The 24,213-nt window shown below is 42.1% G+C and overlaps 1 protein-coding gene and 1 long non-coding RNA gene across 10 annotated transcripts in view; one reads left to right on the forward strand and one right to left on the reverse strand.

Annotated features, from left to right (window-relative positions):
* The window catches only part of PAG1 (phosphoprotein membrane anchor with glycosphingolipid microdomains 1), a 200,697-nt gene that overhangs the window by 146,025 nt on the left and 30,459 nt on the right, over positions 1-24,213 (forward strand). For all 9 annotated transcript variants that reach the window (XR_007513343.1, XM_049854473.1, XM_049854471.1 and 6 more), the window contains 2 exons: positions 17,832-18,040; positions 22,968-23,019. Coding sequence is in view for 8 of the 9 variants with exons in the window: in XM_049854473.1 (XP_049710430.1) it covers positions 17,901-18,040; positions 22,968-23,019 (192 nt within the window). In the remaining variant the exon portion in view is untranslated. The remainder of the gene's footprint in view (positions 1-17,831; positions 18,041-22,967; positions 23,020-24,213) is intronic.
* On the reverse strand, positions 13,530-13,906 carry LOC126058995 (uncharacterized). Its single transcript, XR_007513344.1, has 3 exons — positions 13,855-13,906; positions 13,690-13,799; positions 13,530-13,579 (listed from the first exon to the last, which is right to left on the reverse strand). It is a non-coding gene; the product is annotated as an uncharacterized LOC126058995 (long non-coding RNA).

A 24,213-nucleotide genomic window follows, 5' to 3' on the forward strand; every position in this document is an offset into this window, starting at 1 on the left:
TAGACGAATTTTCTTTTTGTCCTGAAAACACTTCTTCTTGTCCCATTTTGCAAGTGTTTTTTCCTGGAAATTTTCCTGTAATAGAGGTATAAAAAAAATAGAGGTATAAAAAGTAATTAAACTTTGACTCCCTCCCCTCCGGGATCAAACCCCACTGTATGCGTTGACAATGGTCGTTTAGTGGTAAAATTCACACCTTCTATCCAGGAGCCAGTGCACCTCATGTGCAGCCATCACCCACCTGTAAGTGAAGGCCTGCGTGTTGCTATGATGCTTAACAGGTTTTAGACTAGGAAGAAAAGTCTGGCAGTCTACTTCCAAATTCAACCAGTGAGAACTCTATGGATCACAATGGTCTGATATGCAACTGATAATGGGGATGGCGCAGGGTTGGGCAGCATTTCATTCCATTGTGCACGGGGTCGCCATGAGTCAGGATGATGGCAGCTAACAACAGCATACACTGACAAAACCATCATTATGGCCACACAGTGCATACCATACCCATCTAAGAGGTACAACTCACCATCACAGTCCATGGTCTCAGCACACCCGGAGCTTCTCTCTCTATATGTGTGTATGTCTGGATGGACATGGGTATATGAATATGAATATATATATATCTGTGTATGTGTCTGTGTGTGTATAATTTCCATTTTTTTAATTGTGGTAAAATGTATGTAATATAAAATTTGGCATTTAAGTTGTTAATAGATTTACTTATACTCCATAAATACCCATGTTTCCTTTATTATTAAAGTAACAAATTTAATTGAGTAATTTTGTGGCATTCCAGGAAGATGTGGCTGACACCTTTTTCCTGAGTTTACCACAGTACATCCCTAAAATATGCCTCTTCCAGTCAGCGAAGCTTGCCACTTCACCACATGCCACCCCCTACCTCTCAATTTAATGCCTAGAGAATGAATACTTTGTGCACCTTCTGGAAAAGAGGTGAAACATAGCATAAAGAAGTGTGTGTAGGTGGGGAGGGAGGTCATATCCTGGTAATATGCTAGTATTAGTTCTCATTGTCCAAATTTGAGATTTTTCCTGCTCCCAACTTTCTGAAGAAAATGGAAATTGGGGCAGAGTGACTATATAAGTCAATATAGTCTTACATACAAAGTGCTTTGAACTTCACAGTAGGAAATGCTACCTTTAAATGTTGGCTTTATGAATCTGTATTCTAAGGTCTCTCCAAAGAAGTTCTTAATGCTGTGGTATGTAATGTAAGTTCCAAAGATGAGCCTTCCACTTGGAAACCCCTGTGACATACAAAATAGAAAACTCTGCAAATTATACTCTAAGATTTTTCATAAACACAGCCTTAACTCGTCACCTCTGTTTTCTTCATGATTTACAAACAGAGAATATGGAGAATCTTGAGGGAGAAGGTCTGATTTTCATTAGCTATGAAGATCTTCAAAATTGCATTAGTTTCAGTTCATTAGGTCTGATAATCAGATTAGCTACGTGGCATTGTCAGGAGAAGAAATGGCCTGCCCAGCTTTCCCAGCAGACTTTCCTGGAGTTTCACCACCTCCACCCACCCGGACTTGAATATGGGGTTAGATTTTTCCCTTCACAGGATGAACCAATGAAAACAATGCTGCGTACAGAAACCATGTTTGCACAAACATTTCCTCTCACACCTTTCTAATTCCCTCCAGAACAATTCCCCTGACCAAATGCTATGACAGTTTTGAGGAATACTGAACCTTTGAAGGCTTGATAAGATGAGCAATGCCCACTTCATTGGGATTCCCATTGAGCTTGTATCTGAGCATATTTATCAGTTAGTATTATCCAGAAGTCCCTGAGGTGGTGTACATGGCGTGCGCATGGTTACTAATTGAAAGGTTGAAGGTTTGAACCCACCCAGCAGCACTGCAGAAGAAGATTTGCTCTGTGAAGATTACAGCCAAAAAACAAAACCCTATGGAGCACAGTTCTACTCTGTAACACATGGGGTCACCGTGAGTCAGAATCCACTCAACAGCAACAGGTTTGGTTTTTTCATTTATTATTCAGAATAGGAGACAGACCCTTTCGTAATCAGCCTAAGGTTGTGTGGTTCAAAGTAAGATTCTCCTTCCTTTCTTCCTGCTACCTCTTGGCCAAATCGCTGTGGATTGGAAACCATCCTGTCAGCTTGCTCAGGAGGAATTGAAACGGGCCACTCAGGTCCACAGACACAGGAGATCTCGTCTATAGAACCAGTGAGATAGAAAGGGAAAAGAGACATAATGGCATGTCATGCATGGATGGAGGGGCTGGAGAGCAGATTCAGGATTGGGTAATACTTGCAGGCTCTTAGACTTGTGTTTCTCAAAGGGTTCTCAGTGAACCACCTACTTTAGATTCACTTAGAATGTGTGTTAAAAATGCAGGTTCTTGGAATATCTTAGTGTCAGGCCTGGACATCCTCAGTTTAACAAGTGCCCAGGAGTTACAAAAGCAGGATAGGGAGAATGATAGTGAGTGGGGAATTCTAGGAGGCATCTTTGCAATGGCTGATGCTGGTGTACAGCCTAGGAAGGAAGGCACGTGAAACCAGAAGAGGCTAATGGATGGAGGAGCCAGTGGCACTGGAGGGCCTGTAGCCATGAACTCTGATGCAAATCAAGGACCACGGTCAAAACACTCATCCATTAATGTTGACAAAATGTTCCCTATCTTCCTGTCATGTCTCTACCCAAAACCCTGCAGTTACTCCGTTACTCCATATAGTCTTTTGCATCTAGTCCTAAATCCTTTTGACTCTCCAAAATATTAATGGACTTTACGATGAACATAAGAAGCTCTGATAGCACAGTGGTTAAGTGCTCAGCTGCTGACTGAAAGGTTGGCAGTTCAAACCCAACAGTCGCTCTGTGGGAGAAAGATATGGCAATCTGCTTCCATAAAGGTTTACAGCCTTGGAAACCCTATGGAGCAGTTCTGCTCTGTCTCATAGGCTCACTATGAGTCAGAATCGGCTCAGTGGCAATGGGTTTTTGGTTTTATAATCAACATGGACCTCTTCCAAAGAACATGACCGACTCTGATACCTGAGTTGGAACAGAATCTTCATAGGTGTTGCTATTCTGTTATACCTACTTCCCCTACCTCCCTCGACATTGCTTTATCTTTTCTAAGTTGGGCAAAGGAAAACAAAAAACAGTTGCCATCAAGTCAATTCCAACTCATGGTGACTCCATGTATTGCAGAGTAGAACTGCTCTGTAGCATTTTCATGGCTGTGGCCTTTTGGAAGCAGATCACGAGGCATTTCTTCCAAGAATGGTCGGAGTGGGTTTAAACCACCAACTTTCTGGTTAACAGCCAAATGCTTAACCATTCGTGCCACCCACTGACGGCGAAGAAGAAAATGAAGGTATATAGATACCTACATACCTACATATAAAAAACCCACCCAGTGCTGTCGAGTCAATTCCGACTCATAGCGACCCTATAGGACAGAGTAGAACTGCCCCATAGAGTTTCCAAGGAGTGCCTGGTGGATTTGAACTGCTGACCCTTTGGTTAGCAGCCGTAGCACTATGTCATTCTTAAATTCACAGAGTACCCCATGGATTAAGGCCAGCTGAAGGCGAAGTGGTAAACAATAACACAACACAGGCAAAGTGGTAAAACTGAAAAATATTACCTGAAAGGCACCCCAAGTCTGTTCCCCTGCCTCAGACATGCAGTGCCCCTAGGTCTGGCCTAGGCCATCTCATCACAACCCCACCCCCTGACCCCTTCCTCACCAAGTAGATAGGCCTCTTGCCCATCATTTATGCCTTGTTTTTGTTAGGTGCCAGTGAGTCAATTCCGACTCATAGCGACCCCACATAGAACAGAAGGAAACACTACCTGGTCCTTCACCCTCCTCACAGTTGTTATGCTGGAGCTTATGGCTGTAGCACTGTGTCAGTCCATCGCATTGAGGGTCTTTCTCTTTTTTGTTGACCTTCTGCTCTACCAAGCATGACATCCCCTCCTGATAACATGTCCAAAGTATGTGAGATGAAGTCTCACCATCCTTGCTTCCAGTGAACGTTCTGATTGTACTCTTTGGAGACAGATTTGTTCATTCTCCTGGCAGTCCATGTTATACTCAATATTCTTTGCAGAAGTGGCTATCGGCTCCCATAAAGATTATAGCCTAGAAAACTGTAGGGCAGTTCTACTCTGTCCTCGAAGGCGGTAGGAAGCAATCGAAAAAATCATGCCTTCGTATGATTTTAAATGCATGTGCCACCTCCTCCATGCATATTTTCTCTTTCAAGCTGTATTTTTAACTGTAAAGTGCAAGTAGTTTTCTCCAATTCAGAAGGCAGGCGGTGGCTTTATACAGGTACCTTTCTGATTCTTGAAATCACATCACACCCATCCTCAGAGGCTGGCTGACCCTGGCGGTGATGTGCATGCATGGGAGGGAGCCCTTCCACCCTGTGAACATGTAAAGCCTGTCTTTGGAATCCACCAGACACATTGAGGGCAGTTCTCAGCTTGAAACAACATCAGTCCAAGGACACTGCAGCTGCACTGATTCCATGTCGCCTCTGCTGCCAGGCTAAACAAAATTGTGCTGCAATTACTGTGACTAAATGTTGTTCTAATGCAATTTTCTAGACGTGAAGGGACTTACGGATTATTTCTGATTTCATATGCTTGGGATTCAACAGTAAATCATTTTTCATTTTGAATCAAAATATATCTCTGCATTACTAACTGAATTCTAAATATTTTTCATGAGCCTTTTTGCAAAATTCGGTTGCAGGGGATCAGTTTAAGTGGGTCATATTCAAGGTGTGATTAGATGAAACTTGTAACTGGCACCTAGTAGGTATTTAGTAGCTGTTTGTCTAATTAATAAGAGAGTGTCAAAGAGAAAGACCCTGTGTCTTAGTGTCAAAGAGTAAAAAGTGTCAACGGAGGATGAGTCAAACGAAACCAACCCAGGGAACGGACTGCCTTCATTAATAGACTCAGAGAAGGTCTTTACCAGGTTCGGAACCTCCTCAGGCTTATCAAATACTGAGATTAGAAATTGGATGGGTCCCTTTCAAACTCACTGTCTCTGTAAGATTTTTCTAAATTTGGAGAGATACCTGTCAGGAGCCTCAGAAGCCTCCCAGCAGAATTTTCTCCTTCAGGTATCTGTATGTACACACACCATCTGCAGATGTACTCCGGGCCCTTGCGTTGTATTGTGAGGGAGTTATAAATCTGAACTGTTTATGAAAAATAAAAGAGCTCTTAAGTCAGCCCTGCAGCAAGTGTGCAACTGTGGCATTGCCAGGAGTGCAGTCAGTGTTTTGGAAAGACCTTAGGTTGACGACTGGCCCTGCACACTGACGGAAAGCCACCCCTGTTTTCTTTTCCTGACATCCATTTCACTGGTGTGGCCACATCAGGCTTCTCTTAAATTATTAAGACTATGCCTTCTGGGGAGCTGAAACTATTGATCACACTGAGAATTTAAGGTTCTTGCTGAATCAACATTTACCTTTGTGTGGGAAGTGATGCAGTCTTGTTTTAGACCTTGGCAATTCACTGGCTAGTTTTATCAAAGGATAGAATCTCAAAGCTGGAAAGAAGCCTTAGAGATAACTCATGTTGCAGAAACGGAAACTGAGGCTCAGGGAGGTTTTGGACTTGCTCCAGCTCAGAAGAAATTTAGTGGAGGAGAGTAGATTCTGGGTTTGTGGTACCACATACCAGTGATGTTTCTACTCTGCCATTTCACTAGACTCTGGATTGGTAAAGAGCTGCGTTAAATTTCAGTACTTCACCCTGGTGGTATAGTGATTAAGAGCTATGGCTGCTAACCAAAAAGGTCTGCAGTTCGAATCCACCAGCTGCTCCTTGGAAACCCTATGGGGCAGCTCTACTCTGTCCTATAGGGTCGCTATGAATCAGAATCGACTCAATGGCAACAGGTTTGGCTCCTAGGACACAGAACCTCTGACCTCATCTTCAAATCACTTTGAATAGGGTGGAGGCCAGGTTTCAGTACCAGAGATCTGGCTGCAGAACCGTGAAACCCTAGTTGGAAGGAAGACAAAACCTCTCCACCAGTAACTATTTGGTAGGCATTTGTATTTACCAGCAGCCTCAACATCACCTGGGAGCTTGTTAGAAATGCAGAACCTTGGTTCCCACTCCAGGCCAAAATCAGAATCTGACCCCTCAACCAGATCCCCAGGTGATTTGTGTACGCAGTAAAACTTGAGGAGCACTATTCTAGAACAGTCTTCTCAAACTTCAGCCTGCATCACAGTCACTTGGAGGGCTTGTTCAAACACTGATTGCCGGGCCCCACCCCCTAGAATTTCTGATTCTGTAACCAAGAGTAGGGCCCAGAATTCTGCATTTTCAACAAGTTCCCAGCTAGTGCTGAGGCTGCTGGTCCAAGCCCACGCTTTGAGAAGCGCTGCTCTAGAAGAGACACGACCCTATCCTTTCCCTCCAGAGGTACTTGGGCGTTGTATCCCACGAGTCATCTCCTTGTCCTCTCCTGGCATAATGCCTTGAGAATAAGCCCTGAGAACTTACATGTTTAAATAAAAGCTTGGATGTGTACTAATCGAGCTGCTTTCTCTTTGAGACAGTTGCTCAGCCCTAAACAATTGAAGGCAAGGAGCCCTGGTAGCACAGTGGTTAAGCACTTGACTGCTACTCAAAATGTCAGCGGTTCAAACCCATCAGTGGCTCTGCAGAAGTGGCTGTCTGCTCCCATAAAGATTATACAGCCTAGGAAACCCTATAGGGCAGTTCTACTCTGTCCTCGACAGCAGTGGGAAGCAATTGAAAAAGAAAAAAATTCACCAAGTAGCTTGCAGGAATGCTTTTTTGAAGATTTTGATTCAATATTTTACAAGTAAATAGAAAATTATTTTTTCTTAATAATATAAAGAATTCTTAATATGCAAAGTTATGGTAAGTAGGAGAATCCAAGATGCCCGTGCTGTATTGAGTGCTGGATAAGAAATTAAGCCACGTTCTTGCCAGTGCCTGGGTAGAATATTAACTCTGTTAGGTCACCAGGCCTTACAGTGACAGTACATTTAAAGGTGTGGTAGAGAAAGCAAATAGCTTTATCTAACTCTGCTCAAGTGCAAATAAAACCGGTATTACAAACTAGAATACTTCTGTTGACATTCCTCTGTTCCATGACTTAAATTGTCGTCTGTTCTTAAATTCTACATCTCTGATGCTGAGGGTTGACTTTTCCCAGAATAACCATCTTTTGATTTGCAGCCTTAGTAAGATACTTAGGGTGAGGGCTTTGTAAAAAGCTAATTGATGTGTGACAGAGAAAGGAACATTTGTAATTAGCCCATAGTCCAGACGAGTGTTACCGTGAATCTGATCTTTTAAGTACTGTGAGCCATGAGTGGGAGATTTGAGAAGTCAAACAGTAAATTTCTGAACCTTTCAGCAAAGAAACTGAACTTTGTTTTTGGTTACGTCTTTTACTATTGTGGGGGAAAAAAAAAAGTGGCTGAATCACTGTGCCTCAGAAGCGAAATAAAAGCAGTGCAAAGTAATGCTTAGCAAAGCGTGACCATAAATTGTCCTGGTCTCAATAAGCCAGCCTGCATGTAAACACCACATTCATCACAGAGGATCAGCGTAGATGATAGGTAGATGTCTGCCAAGCCCACCACATCCCTTGGAAGGAAGGACCATGATTAATCCATTGTTAGGGATGAGTAGTGGAAGAGCTGGCGGAGAGTGAACATTCTTCCCTCTGGTGCAGAAAACATGTCATGATAGAGTACAGGTGAGACCACCCGGAAAGAGGCCCCATGTCTCATTTGTCTTACATTGTCACAGGTAGACCAGACACCTGGGGGTAGTGAACATGGGGAAAGCCATACTTCCCTCCATGACAACAAACTGCTGAGGCTGTATATTAGAATAGAAAGAGCTGGGGATCCTGAGTCAGGAAAACTGTGCCCCTGTAGACAAGGTGCTTGACTTTGAGCCCCAGTTTCCTCATCTGTAAAAGAGATAAAGTAACCCCTCCATTTAGGAGTTGTAAGGAATAAAATAACTTACAGAAAAGTAGCTGGCACATAAAACTCATTTAGGTTTTTCAGTGTTTTTGATATCAAGCCTTATGAGTCCAGATAAATACGTAGCAGATCTCCTTAGGACCCAGACGGAACCGGGGTAAAGGCAGGTGATTATTTATAGGAAAGGAGGTAGCTCCATAGAGACCTACCTGGAGCCAGGTAGTCAAGCAAGCTGACTTTTGTAACCCTTCATCTCCCCTTGGAATCTCAGCATGGTTTGAGAAGACTGGGAAGAAGTTTCTTTTTCAAATTCTTACCATCTTTGAAGGCCTGGTCATATCTACCTCCTCTTAAATGCTTTTCGTTTTCTGCATTTATTCAGCAAATAGTAATTAAGTGCCTACTCTGTGCCACACACTAGGGCTGCAGCTGTAACTAGACTTGTCAATAGCTCCTCTTCTCTTAGGACTTAGACCAGCTGAGGAGATACACGCGACTTCATAATTTCAATTATGAGTGATGTATGAAGGAAAAATCATGTAAAAGAGGGGCCTAAACTAAACTTGGGGGGTTTCTTGCAGTCAGGAAAACCTCTCCAAGGAAGAGACATCTAAACTGAGATCTAAATTACGGTTTTCAACAGGTAAAAAATATAGGAAGAAAGGCCAAGAATACTTAAGGCTTCCCTTTCCTTGAGAGAGAGGGAAGAGGACCATGTTTGTCAGGTTCCTAAGAGAGTGGTGAAGGTATGAAATAGTCATTGCCAAGAATGGGCAGAGGAACTATGGCTCCGTGCCACCAGCCACCTTTCTCGAAGTTATGTTCGTTCTACAGTTAAGGGGTTTGCCTTAAGACACTTAGCTTATTTTTTAATTGTTTGCCTAATATGCTCATCTCTTTTGCCCTTCTTGTCTCGCTTGCCATGTCATGGATTGAATTGTGTCCCCCCAAAATATGTATATCAATTTGGCTAGGCTATGATTCCTAGTATCATGTGATTGTCCACCATTTTGTCATCTGATGTAATTTTCCTGTGTTGTAAATCCCATCTCTATGAAGTTGATGAGATGGGATTAGTGGCAGTTTTAATGAGGCAGGACTCAATCTGTAAAATTGGATTGTGTCTTGAGCCAATCTCTTTTGAGATATAAAAGAGAAGCAAGCAGAGAGACATGGGGAACTCACACCACCAAGAAACAAGATCCAGGAGAATAGTGTTTCCTTTGGACCCAGGATGGCTATACTGAGAAGCTCCTCAACCAGGGGAAGATTGATGACAAGGACCTTCCTCCAGAGCTGACAGAGAGAGAAAGCCTTCCTCTGGAGCTGAAGCCCTGAATTAGAACTTGTAACCTACTAGACTGTGAGAGAATAAATTTCTCTTTGTTAAAACCATCCACTTGTGGTATTTCTCTTACACCAGCACTAGATAACTAAAAAAAAGACACCACATAAGTTATGAATTAAACTTTATTTTGAGAATCAGGTTGGGAAACTACTCTCCATTCTTTCTTAGAGACACATCTATTCAAATGATGTTTTTTGCCTGGTTCCTGTATCCCAGCATGTGTAGATGCTGGGGATATGGTAGGAAATGCAGGGAACACATGCCTGCCCTCAAGGAACTTCTAAATGAGACCAGATGAGCAAGCAGGCAGGCAGGAAGAAATAGAACCTACAGTCCAAACTGCATACTTTTCTGAAACATCCTATTGAGAAGTGATTGAGCAAAATGAAAACTCTACCTGTGCTTCTAAGCCCAGCCTGTGTAGAACATATTCTATTAATCTAATTAAAAACGAATGTCTCAGGGTTCTGTCCTGAATGTATGTAATACACAATTCCAAAAGGGCTGTGCTGTGTTCTCTTTCTCTCTCTCAAAAATAAAAAATGAACCTTGGGAATTTGGCTTTTGGGTCTGGAAAATGAGGAAAAACAACCTTGGAAGTCATTGCTAACTCATCAGAGTTTCTTGCCTTTTGGCTTTTCTGAGGGCAATAACAAAATGGTGGGGCTTTTCTAAACAATAAGCTATATTCTGTAATGTCAGTTTAACATATTTTTGAAGACAAGTGGTAGTCACACACACCTCTCCCCCCAGAAGCCTTGGCTTCACCATTTCCTGTGTGGATCAATAAGTTTGGTATGTAGGAAAGGTAATCAGGTTAGGCTGACAGACGGCCTCAGGATTTATGGTTTGCTCTTATAGGGAATGCCTGGCTCATTCACCCTTTAGCAGCAAGTCTTGATCACAGTGTAGATTTGGTCTGGTAATGTTTGGACCTTCCAGTATTGTTTTATGTTCACAGGTGGTATACTTCTTTTATACTGCTGCAGAAAGAAATGTCAAGGTATTGCTCTGTAGTGACATTATAAAATGAATCAGGAAATGATAAGAAAATGTAACTTTGGAGTCCTTTACCTTCTTCTGCTCTTTGGGTGTATTTTCTCCCCAACTCAGAGAGAAGTAGACCTTAGGTAGGCCAAGAACCTTCGTACCTTAGTGAGATGAACAATAAACATTTGTTTAGGTGATTCCCTGTATTTAAACAGACCTGATACAAAGTTCAGTGTATCAAGCTGGTTTATATTAACCCAACAACCAGTATTGGGGTCCCTTTAATCTGAAATTACCTGCATTTAAACCAGTAAATCAGGTGCCATAAAGTCGACTGCAACTCATGACAACTCTATGTGTCTGTAGAACTGCACTCAATGAGATTTTCAATAGCTGATTTTTCAGGAGACGGCCAGGCCTCTTAAGGTACCTCTGGGTGAACTCAAACCTCCAACTTTTTGGTTAGCAGCTGAGCAAGTTAACCATTTACACCAAGGGCTTCCAAGCTGGTCCCTCAGGTTTGAACCCCTGCTGAGAATTTGCGTTTCTAACAAGTTCCCTGCTGATAATTTGCATTTTCACCCGGGATACACTGAATAAGCATCTACAGTTTAATACAATCCCCAGGTGATTCATATGTATAACTTCCTGGGCACTTGTTAAAAATGCAGATTCTCAGCAGGGATTCGAACCCCGTTCAAGGCTCTGATTTACACCACCTTAAGCGCTTAAATGGAAACCCTGGTGGCGCAGTTGGCTGCTAATCAAGAGGTCAGCAGTCCAAATCCACCAGCCACTCCTTGGAAACTATGGGGCAGTTCTACTCTGTCCTATAGGGTCGCTATGAGTCAGAATCGACTCGACGGCGCTGGGTTTGGTTTGGTTTTTTTTCTCACAAGACAAGGAAGGACCCAGCAGAGAATCTGGCTCTTCAACCATTGTTAAATGTGTTTGGTTTATTTGTAGTACATAAAGTGTCGTTTTACTGCATAGCTCCTGTACCTGGTAATGGCCACGACAGAGGCATTTCTTTGGGGATTGGGTCCGTGACCTCCTTATCTCGTCCGTGGAGGAAGTGATGATGAGTGGAGGTGGTTTCTATCGTGCTTAATTAGGAGTCCACTAAGACAGCTGTAAAATGGTGATGACTATCGTTACTAACCTAAAGCTGCTTCAGAGAACCAAAGTATCTGTTTCTCTAGCTAATCTCACTGGCCATTCCAACTTGGCCAAATTCTTATTTACAGAATTTTCCTTTATCAGAGCACTTACCTGTTAAAGATGCTTGGCTGAAGAAATAGCTGCCATTTGGTCTGAACCTTTCACTAATTTTGTCTGGTCTTTGTTTTCTTTCCTGTTGAAATTTGTTTTGGCAGCTGATAGTCTAATGAAGACAATTAAAATACCAAGCATAAGACAAACGGCAAGATTAATTGAGCACCTGTCTTTGATGAGCCTGCTGATCAGGGCTTAGAATTGAATTCTACTGCCACCTTGTGTTAAAATTGGCACATGCTTTTAAAGGCCAGCAGTTTTTCTAATGATTCTATCACTTATTGATTAAAATCATGAAATGAAGGGCTATAAAAGGATGATATGAGATTATAGAGTCTGCAAAATAATTTTCCCTACTGATTTTTGAAAGGATCCTCAACAGAAATCCTGTAACTTGAGGCACTGACCTTTTCAGAGTCAAATGAGAAATTCCCAAGGTAGTGCAAAATTATATAGAATTTGGAAAAGGGAAGTACGACTAACTGTTTTATAGAAATATCATAAATTTGTACTAAGTTGTAGTCTCAGTTCAAGATTTACATCAGTGTAGGCAATTATGAAACCTCTTCTAAAATAAAAAGAACTGATGGAACTTTTAAAAACCTGTTACGTTAATATCTTCTGCAACTCATCTTTGTAGAGCCTTTGGGTGCCATAATAAATGCCAGTTGAATTGCAATAAAAATTTATGGTCCTACTTAGCCTTATGTTGAATAACTCAAAGAATATTTATACATTTGGTCTGTCAACAGAGTATTTTTTAAGCTTTTGAAGAAATGATATTATAGACTTGAACACACAGTCATTGAGTAAGGCAAGAACAGGACTCAGATAAATAGACTGAAATGTTTCCGTGAAAAAAATCATGAGATACCTCCCCCCCGCGCCAGGATAGTTCATACATTTCTGCTGTTATAGATTAATTCTGGATTCTCAGAAAATATCTTACTTGATATAGGAGTAAGTAGAAGGTAAGATGGTCTCTATGGACCAGTAACGGTATTGCATGGACGCTCAGCTTTGAGTTATTTTTTTCCATATGGTGCCTTGTTGGTAAGAGAAGGCACGGTGTATGGTCTGGGAAACAGCACAATTGCAGGAGGGCCCAGCCTTTTTCGGGGAACTTTTTACCTCCCAGACACTGCTTCACTGACTCTCATTCTCAAAAGCTTTCCACCCATGAAGAAGGACATCAATGTACCCATTGCTCAAAGTAAACTAAATGAGTACCCCTGAAAACTATATTAAGTGCAGCAAAATTAGTGCGTGAGAGTCCGGTTCTGCTGGAGTCATTCAACTTCTTGGAAGGCCCTGGACCATCCACACGAGGACTCCACCCTCATTCTAGCCAAGAAGCTATGACTGGTCCATAAGGACCATCTTCTTTTCTGCTTATTCTTATGTCAAGTATGATATTTTCTGAGTATCCAGAATTAATATGTAATGGCAAAAATACATGAACAACTTGGTGGGGTGGAGTGTTTCTCACAGTTTTTTTTTTTTTTCTCCCATGGAGACATTTAATTCCACTTCTCTCAGTTCTGCTGTCTACTCAATAAATGAGCATTCAAGTCTAGAAGACCCATTTCCTGAAAAGTTCCAAAAAATATCCTATTGTCAGACCAGATGTGTAAATCTTGTTTGAGTTATTCAACATACAGCAAAGCAAAACCCACTGCTGTCGAGTCAGCAAAGCAGAACTGTGTATTTTTATACATATATACAAACACACAGAGGGGGAAGGGGCTCATCTTGGCTCAACAGTAGATGAGCTGCCAAAATGTAAAGAGATGGCCGGAGAAGAAATGGGTAGGAGAGTTCCTGAAAGAGAAACCCAGAAGAAGAAAAAGATCAGAAGGGAAGGGGTAATCCGGGCACAGCCCGTCTCCAGAATGGGAATACTGCTACCCTAGAGGCCTGCTCTCAGGGTCAGAGATCATGTGTGTGTAGACCTCTGCACACTGCCAGGCCCCTAAGGTCAGGGTCAGAGATTGTGTGTGTGTAGACCTCTGCACACTGCCAGGCCCCTAAGGTCAGGGTCAGAGATCGTGTGTGTGTAGACCTCTGCACACTGCCAGGCCCCTAAGGTCAGGGTCAGAGATCGTGTGTGTGTAGACCTCTGCACACTGCCAGGCCCCTAAGGTCAGGGTCAGAGATCGTGTGTGTGTAGACCTCTGCACACTGCCAGGCCCCTAAAGTCAGGGTCAGAGATCGTGTGTGTGTAGACCTCTGCACACTGCCAGGCCCCTAAGGTCAGGGTCAGAGATCGTGTGTGTGTAGACCTCTGCACACTGCCAGGCCCCTAAGGACCATTCAGTAAGTCGTTTAGCAAGTGGTTGCTACTGCCATGACTTAGGCTGCCACTAGCCCTCCTGTAGAATTGAGCTTCAAGGTTTCTGAGAGATGGGAGCTGCCCCAACAATTGGAGCACTTGCCCTTAGGAATTACAGTGTATCTGACTCAGGAAAATGTACCAGGTGATGATCTTTTTTCCATTGTGATGATTTTGTTCACGGTGAGAACTTCTGGAAAAAGTACCTTTTTTTTTTTTTTTAGTAGCTTTTCTGAAAATTCTAGTTGAAGGGGAGTGAGTCAGGAGTTTTGACACATTTTTGCTGAATTATATCCTTTATTCAGTAGCTCATAATAAGCCCCTTTCATTCTATTTCTCTCTGCACTGTCCTAGTAAGCCTGGCACCCCACATATTCCATTATATTGTCTCAGGCTCCCCTTGTTGAGAGAGAAAGAGGAGAGAGAAAAAAACAGACTATATACAGAAATAGAGGTGATAAAGGTTCCATGCTAGGCTTGCTGGGTGGCTCTGTGGCCTTTGACTAATTCAGACAGTAAACTCTGTTCTAAGAACCTGGCACTTAGAAACAGGCATTGATTGAATCTGTTGTATGAATGGATGAACAATCAAACGTGTGCACAAGAGAGAACTTTTGTCTGTGCTTCCTAACATGTCTTATGCTTGGCGCCTTGACTTAAATTTTTGTTTCATATACTTTCATAGGACACTGAATTAAGTGCTTGCTTAACTGTTTTCTAATAACTCTTGTGGTGCCAATTTGCCGTCTCAATTTAAAGTGAAGGATTTTTTGCATCAGCAAATTATAAGAAAAGCGGTGGTTATTTTCATTCAGTTACAGCTGTCCGGGGGCAAATGTGAAAGAGTAATTTGACCCTCTATTACTGTAAAGTTACCCAAAAGAAAAAAATATGATATTTACAGGCATTAATATGCAAACAGAGAAAAAAATTCTATATTACACAGGAAGTTGTGCATTTATATAATTTTATAAATTCTAATTAGATTAGAAGGAAGTGTTCATGTTGACTCAAAGATGACAAAAACAATCTGCTTCATCTCCCAAAATTCTGTCTGGATACACTGTAGATAAATGTTTCATTTTCTTTAGCTTTTTATTATTCTTTAACCTTGAGCATTCAGATAAATGTCACAGTGTTTCACCTGGAGAAAACCTGGTCTGTTTGACTGCCTTTGCCAGAAAGGCTTTTGTTTCCCCCCTTTCACATGCGCTCTGCTTTGCCAGTAAACCAGCATAGTGCTGGCATAATGCTAACACTTGGTGATGGCTAAATATCATCATAGCTCTGTCAATAAACCAAATAAAAATATAAACATGGACAGTCTTTTCAAGGAAATATATTGTTTTGAGTTTTGACTCATCGGCATATGAAAAAAATGCATATTTGCTCATTTTATTTGTAAAACTTGAGATTTAAGTTAAAGCCTGTTCCTTTTAATTTAGAATGTTCAAGAATTGAACAGAACAAATGCTCTTAAACAAGGCCTCTTGGATGACAAATAATTGTTAAGTACTTTGGTATATTACTCTAGTTCCAAAATACCTGCAACTCTTAAAATATTTAGCAAAAACAATCTGACCGTTTTTATTTAGAACCATTGTTACGGATTGAATTGTGTCCCCCCAAGAAATGTGTGTCAACTTGGCTAGTCCGTGATTCCCAGTATTGTGTGATTGTCCACCATTTTGTCATATGATGTGATTTTCCTATGTGTTGTAAATCCTACCTCTATGTTAATGAGGTGGGATTAGCAGCAATTGTGTTAATAAGGCAGTACTCAATCTACAAGATTAGGTTGTGTTTTAAGTCAATCTCTCTTGAGATATAAAAGAGGAGCAAGCAGACAGACACGGGGACCTCATATTACCAAGAAGGTAGAACCAGGAGTGTTGATCCTTTGGACCTGGGATCCCTGTGCTGAGAAGCTCCTAGTCCAGGGGAAGACTAATGACAAAGACCTTCCCCCACAGCCAACAGAGAGAGAAAGCCTTCCCCTGGAGTTGGCACCCTGAATTCGGATTTCTAGCCTCCTAAACTGTGAGAGAATAAATTTCTCTTTGTTAAAGCCACCCACTTGTGGTATTTGTTATAGCAGCACTAGTTAACTAAGACAAGCATTATAGTTAAAATAGAGCAGTAGAAGAACCCAATGAGTAAGCGCTTCATCTGGAGGCTAAGAGCTTTGGAGTCAGAAACTGCTGCCTCCCTGCCACTCACCAACTATGACATCTCGGGAAAGTTATTCAACTTCTTAAAAGAAAAAAACTTATTTGTCATCAAGTTGATTTCTACTCATGGCTCCCCATGTGTTAAAGAGTAGAACTGTTCCATAGGGTTTTCTTGGGTCTCATCTTTACAGAAGCAGATCACCAGGCCTTTCTTTCGCTGTGGTGCTGGGTAGGTTCAAACCACCAACCTTTTTTTGGTTAGTAGTGGAGTGTAAATTGTTTGTACCACCTAAAAATAAAAACCAAACCCAGTGCCATCGAGTCGATTCCGAGTCATAGCGACCCTATAGGACAGAGTAGAACTGCTCCAGAAGTTTCCAAGGAACGCCTGGAGGATTCAAACTGCCAACCCTTTGGTTAGCAGCCATAGCACTTAACCACTCCATGGACCTTTAATTCAACTTCTACTTCTCCACTGTTGGCTTCTTTGTAAAATGAGAGTAGCAGCACCTGCTTCACAGGAAGGAGCCCTGGTGGTGCACTGGTTAAGCACGTGGCTGCTAACTGAAAGGTCAATGGGAAAGGTCGACAGTTTGAACCCACCAGTTGCTCTGTGGGAGAAAGATGTGCAGCCTGCTTCCGTAAAGATTATAGCCTTGGAGACCCTACGGGGAAGTTCTACTCTGTCCTATACAGTCATCATGAGTCGGAATCAACTCAACAGCTATGGGTTACTTCACAGGATAGTGGCAGCAAGGAAATGAGGAAAGCATTTAGTAGAGTCCCTGGCACGTAGTAGATACTAAGTAAAAGGTAACTTATAATTAGTTTTTACTTGTTTATAAATAGGTTTTATTTACTGCTAAACGATATACTCAAAGTACATTCATCCATTCCCTTGCATGGATATTTATTGGGTGTTCATAGAAGCTTAGTGGAAATTGGCCTTGGAAATAAACAGTCACATACTCAGAATAGATAAATGTTGTTAGCTGACTTCAAGTCAACTTCGCCTCATAGCGACCCCATGTGACAGAGTTGAACTGCCCCATAGTGTTTTCTTGGCTGTAATCTTTAGGGAAGCAGATTGCCAGGTCTTCTTCGGAGGAGCTGTTGGGCGGGGTCAAACCCCCCAGCCGTTTCATTAGCAGCCAGCATTTAACCATTGTGCTACTAGCGCTCCTTGATAAATGTTTATGCAGGTGAATACAAAGACATTGTATTTCCTTAGTTGAATTGACCTTAAACTGTCTTGGAGAAAAGTCAGTTTGGGGAGTTGGGGCACAAGGTGGGAGACAAAGAAAGTGGACAATGAATTGCATATTTGTGAAAGCTATAAGAGACGCTTTATGTTGCTCTGGTTAAAAAAAAAAAAAAATTGAATCCAAATAAGCATCTTACTTTATTTGAAAATCTCATCAAGAGTCCATCCCTAAAACATACTAAAATAGTAATACACCATCCATTGCTTCAGGCACTGTGCTGGGCATGTACACGTTCCCACGTGATGTTTTGTAGGCCCTGGGAATGGAGGCCCTTGCCCAGGGTGGGGTTTCAGGTCCACTCTGATGCTCCCTTCTGTTTACTGCAGCCACACCTTCCTGGCTTTGCCCAAAGCCCTTTCTCCTGACATGACTCTAATGACAAGTTCTGGGATATTGACGTTTAAAGTTGTTTCAAAACACGTTGTTCTCTCTACAGGAAGATGAGCACTTCTGCACCAATGTGACACCTTTGAAGGCCTGACTTACTCCCCCCAGCTGTGCCGTCATGGTTGTCACCATGGGGCCCGTGGGGAGCATGCTGAGCATCAGTGGGCAGGTGCAGATCGTTCTGTGGGAAACTTTGGCAGCTGTGGCCATTTTCTTCCTCATTGCCTTCCTCATCTTTCTCTGTTCCAGCTGTGACAGGTAAGAGTCCGAGAGTTTCTACTGTAGCCATAAAAGAACATGTTCGCTGTACCCTGAAGACTTTCTTTTTTAAAAACCCTTGTCTTGTTTCTCATCAAAGTGGGAAAACCTTTCAGCCATTCACGCATATGTATGATATTAGATGTAGGTTGTGTATTATTATTATTATTAATTTTTATCCTTAAAACAACCTGATGAGGTAGGGGCCAGTATTATCCGCATTCTACAGACTTTAAACACTGAGACCCAGTGTGTAGTATGCACCACAGCTAGTGCGTGTTAGAGGCAGGCTTGAGGCCCAAGCAGCCTGGCCCAGGGGTTTTGCTCTCTTCACGACTCCACAATACTCCTTCTCAGCTTAGTATGTCCTGAGCTTCGCTCTTCATCCCTGCCTTTGGAACTATGGTCCAGAACATTCATCACGGAAGTGGCGCTTTTGGCAGAGCTTGTTTCAAAAGAGAAAATGTTTACACGTTGTCGTTTAAGAGGCTATCCAATAAGACTTACCTGTTAACCTCCTTGAAAAACAGAAAGCATTGCCGTTGCAGCAACATGGTGGGCCTCCTGCTGGGGTATATTTCTTAGTGATTGGACTTTTCCTTTATAGCTTAGTGATGCTGGGGCCATTTAGTTTGCCCAAGGTCAGACAGTAATGTCATGAAGTGGTGATGTCCACTTGTCCAACAGTTTGAGGTGTGTTGTGGGAAAGAAGATAGCCAATTTCTCTGTGTTTGTCCCTTGGCTCTCTGGGGAAAGCCCAGAGGACGCTTTATGTAAAAAGCCTGTTATAAATGAAATCCCACTGCGTAAACTTTAACAGAAACTCTGCATGAGGTTTCACAGAAATTACCTTGCCTCTCTCTACTGCAAAAGATCCCAGGACCTTTTTTTTATTATTATTATTATTATATTGTTAATAAAATGAAAATTCATATTTTATTTCAGTCCCCTTATATGGGAAACTCCCTGCAGTAAAATGATTGCCATTCTTTTAAGCATACCCTTGTCAGAATGTATATTCTCTTTTTCCCATGTGTGGACGTTTCACAATCTCAGTTTATGTGCGTTGAAAATACTTTGTTCGCTGCCAGTTGGAAGTTACTGAGAACTCTTGTTTAAGGATTTGTCATCTAGAACTGTAGTTTTTAACAGATTCGTTATTTTAAAAAGAGAGAGTCATGTTGTATGGGAAAGTAACATCATCTGTGTCTTTTTAAAGAATTCTCTTTTCTTCCATAAAATGTCAGTACCCCTAGAGAGGAGTCAACAGGACAGCAGCTGATTACTGGCTACTCCTAGAAAGAGATCTTTCGCTCAGAGAGAAGTAAAAGGCTTTCTAACCAGGAGTGATGTTTTCCAGACATTTAGCAAGTGTTGCAGTGTGTGCACAGAGCCCTGTGGTGGAAAGGAAGCAGCTGGAAGGTAGCTAGCCCTGTTCCAGACTTTCTCCACGGTAACCTCAGAAAAAATTCCGTAAGCATCATTTAAAAGTCTGGATATGGCTTCCGACCCTCAGTGTCTCTGTGGAGAGGGAAGATATCAGACTCTCTGAGCCCAAGCAGCCTCCTAACCCCTACCCAATTAGGACCCAGTGCTCCATTACTAGGCCACATCGCTTGGCCTGGAAAGTGGAGAAATAGTGACCAGCTGAGTGCTGGCTGCCTGTGCCTGGTAGGGGCGCTTCTGTAATTATTCACTCTCCCGTTAGGTGTCACTGTTGCCTTATAAATATGGGAAATGGATTCCCTAGTACTGAAGGCTTTCTTTAGACTGCCCTGAGTAAAAACAAACTATTTTTACTCTACTGACTTTTCCATGGACTGGAAGCACAGATGACTCATCCTGAAAGCATGTACCCTTCCCGACTTGCCAAAACTTGCGTTTGCTTTGTGATTATTTTCTCAATTCCATTGCAATGTCTGACTGTGCAAACAGCAGAGTTAAGTAAAGTGAAGAGTTAATTGTCTGGATTTTCTCAAGGAAAAAAATGGTAGACTTACCCCAGTATTCTAGATATAAACAGTTTCTACACAGGACCTGCTTTGGTCCTTTCCTTGTGAATTTCTGTTTTCTAGTCGTGGAAGAAGGGTTACTTGGCAGAGGTGGAACACTCTGGCCCTGTGACTTGACCGTTCAGATTCCTAACACCTTCAAATAAGCGGTGGGATTTATAGTATCTGTAACTGTCCATTTCTTTCTCTCTTGGCAAAATGAACTTTGTTTTTCTAAGTTTTATTTATTTTGTTGTTGAGAATATACACAGCAAAACATATACCAATTGAACAGTTTCTGCATGTCCAGTTTAGTGACATTGCTTACATCCCTGGAGTCGTGCAACCATTCTCACCCTCCTGTTCTGAGTTGTTCCTCCGTCCTTAGCATTAACTCACTGCACTCTAAGGTTCCTATCTAATCTTTTAAAGTACTTTCGTCAATTTGATCCATATAGATGGTTCTTAAATGTAATATAATGTATAATGCTCAAGGCAGCTCTTTTTTCTGGTTAAGCTAAACTACTGTTTGGTTTTTAGATGACTTCAGAGGATATTTTTGGTTTAAGGTTTAAAGATTATCTCAGAGCAGTAGTTGCAGGGGTTCATCTACCCTCCATGGCTCCAAAAAGCTCCATAAGAATTTGAAATTCTGTTCTGCATTTTCCCCTTTTTGACCAGAATTCTTCTTTAGAATCTTTGATCAAAATGTTCAGTAACGGTAACTGGGCGCCATCCAGTTCTTCTGGTCTCATAGCAATGGAAGCAGTTGTTCATGGAGGCAGTGAGCCACACATTCCATATCAGCCTTCTATTCCCGACTGTCCTTCTTCCTCTATTGCTCCAGGTGAATAGAGACCAATTGCTGTGCCTTGGATGACCACTGATAAGCTTTTAAGGTCCCAGGCACTACACCATGAACTAGGAGGTAGAACAGAAGCACTAAACACATTATTAGGCCAGTTAACTGGAATGTCCCATGAAACCATGATCCTAAACCTCCTAACCAAGAAATCAAATCCCATGAGGTTTTTGGTTGTACATAAGCAGCCCTAGCAGCTGCTCTTTTTTTTTTTTGGTCGCTAAAAATATATCTATCACACATTTGCCAATTCAACTTTTTACAGGTGTACAACTTATTGACAGCAATTACAGTAATCAGCCATGCAACCCTACCCTTAATCAATGTGATTTTTCTGTCACCATTAACCCCTCTTTGTCTGTGGTACTAATAAACTTTGGTCCCTATACATTTACCTTTTCTTGTCTTTTTATATAAGTGAGATCCTACAATATTTATCCTTTTGGGATTTGCTTATTTCACTCAGCATGATGTCTTCAAGCTCCATCCATACTGTGACATGTATCAAGACTTCATTTCTCCTACTGGCTGCATAGTATTCCATTATATGTAGGTACCACATTTTGTTTGTCCATTCATCTGTTGATGAGCATTTAGGTTGTTTCCACCTTTGGTTGTTGTGAATAGTGCTGCAGTGAACGCTGGTGTACAAGTCTCTTTTTGAGTCTTTGCTTTCAAGTCTTTTGGGTATATACCTAGGAGTGGAATTGCTGGGTCATATGGTAGTTCCATTTTCAGTTTTTTGAGGACCCCCTAAACTGTTTTCCACAATGGCTGTACCATTTTGCATTCCCACCAGCAATGGATAAGGGTTCCAATTTCCTTACATCCTTGCCACCATTTGTTGTTTTCTTTTTTTTATCTTAGCCATCCAAGTGGGAGTGTAATGGTATCTCATTGTGGTTTTGATTTGCATGTCTCCAATGGCTAATGATGCTGAGAATCTTTTCATGTGTTTGGTGGCCATTTGAATGTCCTGTTTGGTGAAATGTCTATTCAAGTATTTGCCCATTTTATGATTGGGTTATTTGTTGTTAAATTGTTGAAGTTTTATATGTTTTTAATTTTATGAGGTGTCCCATTTATTTAGTCTTTTGTTTTTTGTGCTTTTGTTATTATATCAGATAATCCATTGTTGAAAGCTAGGCCTGCTTGTTCTTATAAGAATTTTATGGTTTTAGTTTGCACACTTAGGTCCTTAATCCATTTTGTATTTGTTTTTGTGTATGGTGTGAGGCATGGATCCCATTTCATTTTTCTGCATGTGAAAATTGAATTTTCCCAGCACCATTTACTGAAGCAGCTCTTATTTCCCCATCAAATGGGCTTAGCACCCTTGTCAAAAAAAAAAAAAAAAGATGTCTGTGTTGATTTCTGTGGCATAGTGGTTAAGTGCTACGGCTGGTAACCAAAGGGCCGGAAGTTCGAATCCACCAGGCGCTCCTTGGAAACTCAATGGGGTAGTTCTACTCTGTCCTATAGGGTTGCTATGAGTCGGAATAGACTTGATGGCGCTGGGTTTACTCTACTCTAATTCTATTCCATTGGTCTGTGTGTCTATAGTTATACCAGTATCAGGTTGTTTTGATTACTGTAGCTATATAATATGTTTTAAAATCAGGAAGTGTGAGTCTTCCTACTTTGTTCTTCTTTTTCAACATTGTTTTTATTTAGCTATTTTGGTCCTCTTTCCCTTCCATATAAAGTTGAGGATTGATTTTTTTTATATCTGTAAAGACGACTGTTGAAATTTTGATCAGGATTGCATTGAATCTATAGATTGCTTGGGGGTAGTATTTATGTCTTAACAATATTAAGTCTTCCAATCCGTGAACATACAACATATTTCCATTTATTTAAGTCTTCTTTAATCTTTATCAGCAGTGTTTTATAGCTTTCATTGTATGAGTCCTTCGCGTTGAACTTTGTTTTTAAAATGAGACAGGTGGGAGCTGCACATGAGATACATCGACTGGAGATCACACCCAGGTCTCCCACATAGAAGGCAAGAATCCTACCACTGATTTACCAATGCGTTTCAGTCATTATAGCCACATTTTATTTTCCATTTCAGAGAGAAGAAGCCGAGGCCTCAAAGTGGGGATGATGAGAACCTGATGAACGTGGTGAGCCCCTGTGGGGTGTATGTGTATGTGTGTGTGTGCGTGTGTGCATGCGCGTGCACCACTGTCTAGGATGTTCCCATGTGCTTCCCACCTCAATGAAACCAAGGGGAAGAGTGAGGCCAGAGTTAGCTGTGACGGCCCGGGCTATGTTCTCTTTATGTAGGCTTTTAGTCACCGTGATTCCAGGCCTGTGCAATTAGCTAGGTTTTTGGGGAGAGTTCCTGAAATTCGTGAAGCCCTGGACGTTTGTGCTGCTACCAGAAAGATTCTTAAAGGGAAGTTTGTCTTTTGCCCCGTCCATCTCCAGTGCTAGCTAGTCATTAAACCAACCAGAGGCTGGACCGCAAAACACCCAAGGATTGGCCTGGCCTTGCTGGATTATCCTCGGCCCTCAGAGCCTTATGGGTCTCGAGAATCCATGCCGGTGAAGAGCAGCCTGAGGGAGCCCCCTCCTGCCTGGTTCTCTCAGATTCAGGGCCATCCCTGAAATGGCTGAGCAAGTCCAGAAGCGTGGGATGCGTCCACCCTCATGTTCACAGGCCTGGGTTCATCAGAGTCCTGCCTGAGCCCTGTCCAGTGCTGTAACAGAGAAGGTACTTCCTGTTCCCATACCATTTCTCAAGATTAGGCAAAAACTGGTTGAGGGAAGTGGGTGCAAAAAGGAAGTATGGATAAGTCAAATAGATAAAATGTGGTCTGCTGTAAAATATGCAGCCAGCAGAAATGTTCAGAGCTCACCAGGGAGGTGGCTCCATCTAGGCTGCCCTGACCCAAGAATGCACAGGACTGTTCTAGCCCAAGCAGGAAGGAAGTGGTCAGGGCTCCCCTTTCCTCCCAGAAGCCCCTGGGGTTTTCCTTCCCTTCCTTTCTGCACACGTGCATGCATGCACACACACCCACATGCATGCATGTGCACACACACAGCTTGCCCACCCACACCTATCCTGGGTTATCGTACCCTCCACTTCAATCTCTGATTGTCCAAGTCCCCACTTCTCACCTGTTCACACTGCCTCTGCTTTGCCCCAGTGGTGGCATTAAGAGGAAAAGTGAGATAGGGAGGGTGAAGAGAGTACATGAGATGTGGTGTATGGGAATCCTCCACCACCACTTCTCCAGTGGTGGTTCTTCCCGGTTCAGTCATGGCTGAGGAAGTGGCATTGGAACAGACCTGAATTTTCTATATTTAGGTGA

The sequence above is a fragment of the Elephas maximus genome, chromosome 15 (assembly GCF_024166365.1).
Source record: "Elephas maximus indicus isolate mEleMax1 chromosome 15, mEleMax1 primary haplotype, whole genome shotgun sequence".
Lineage (NCBI taxonomy): Eukaryota > Metazoa > Chordata > Mammalia > Proboscidea > Elephantidae > Elephas > Elephas maximus.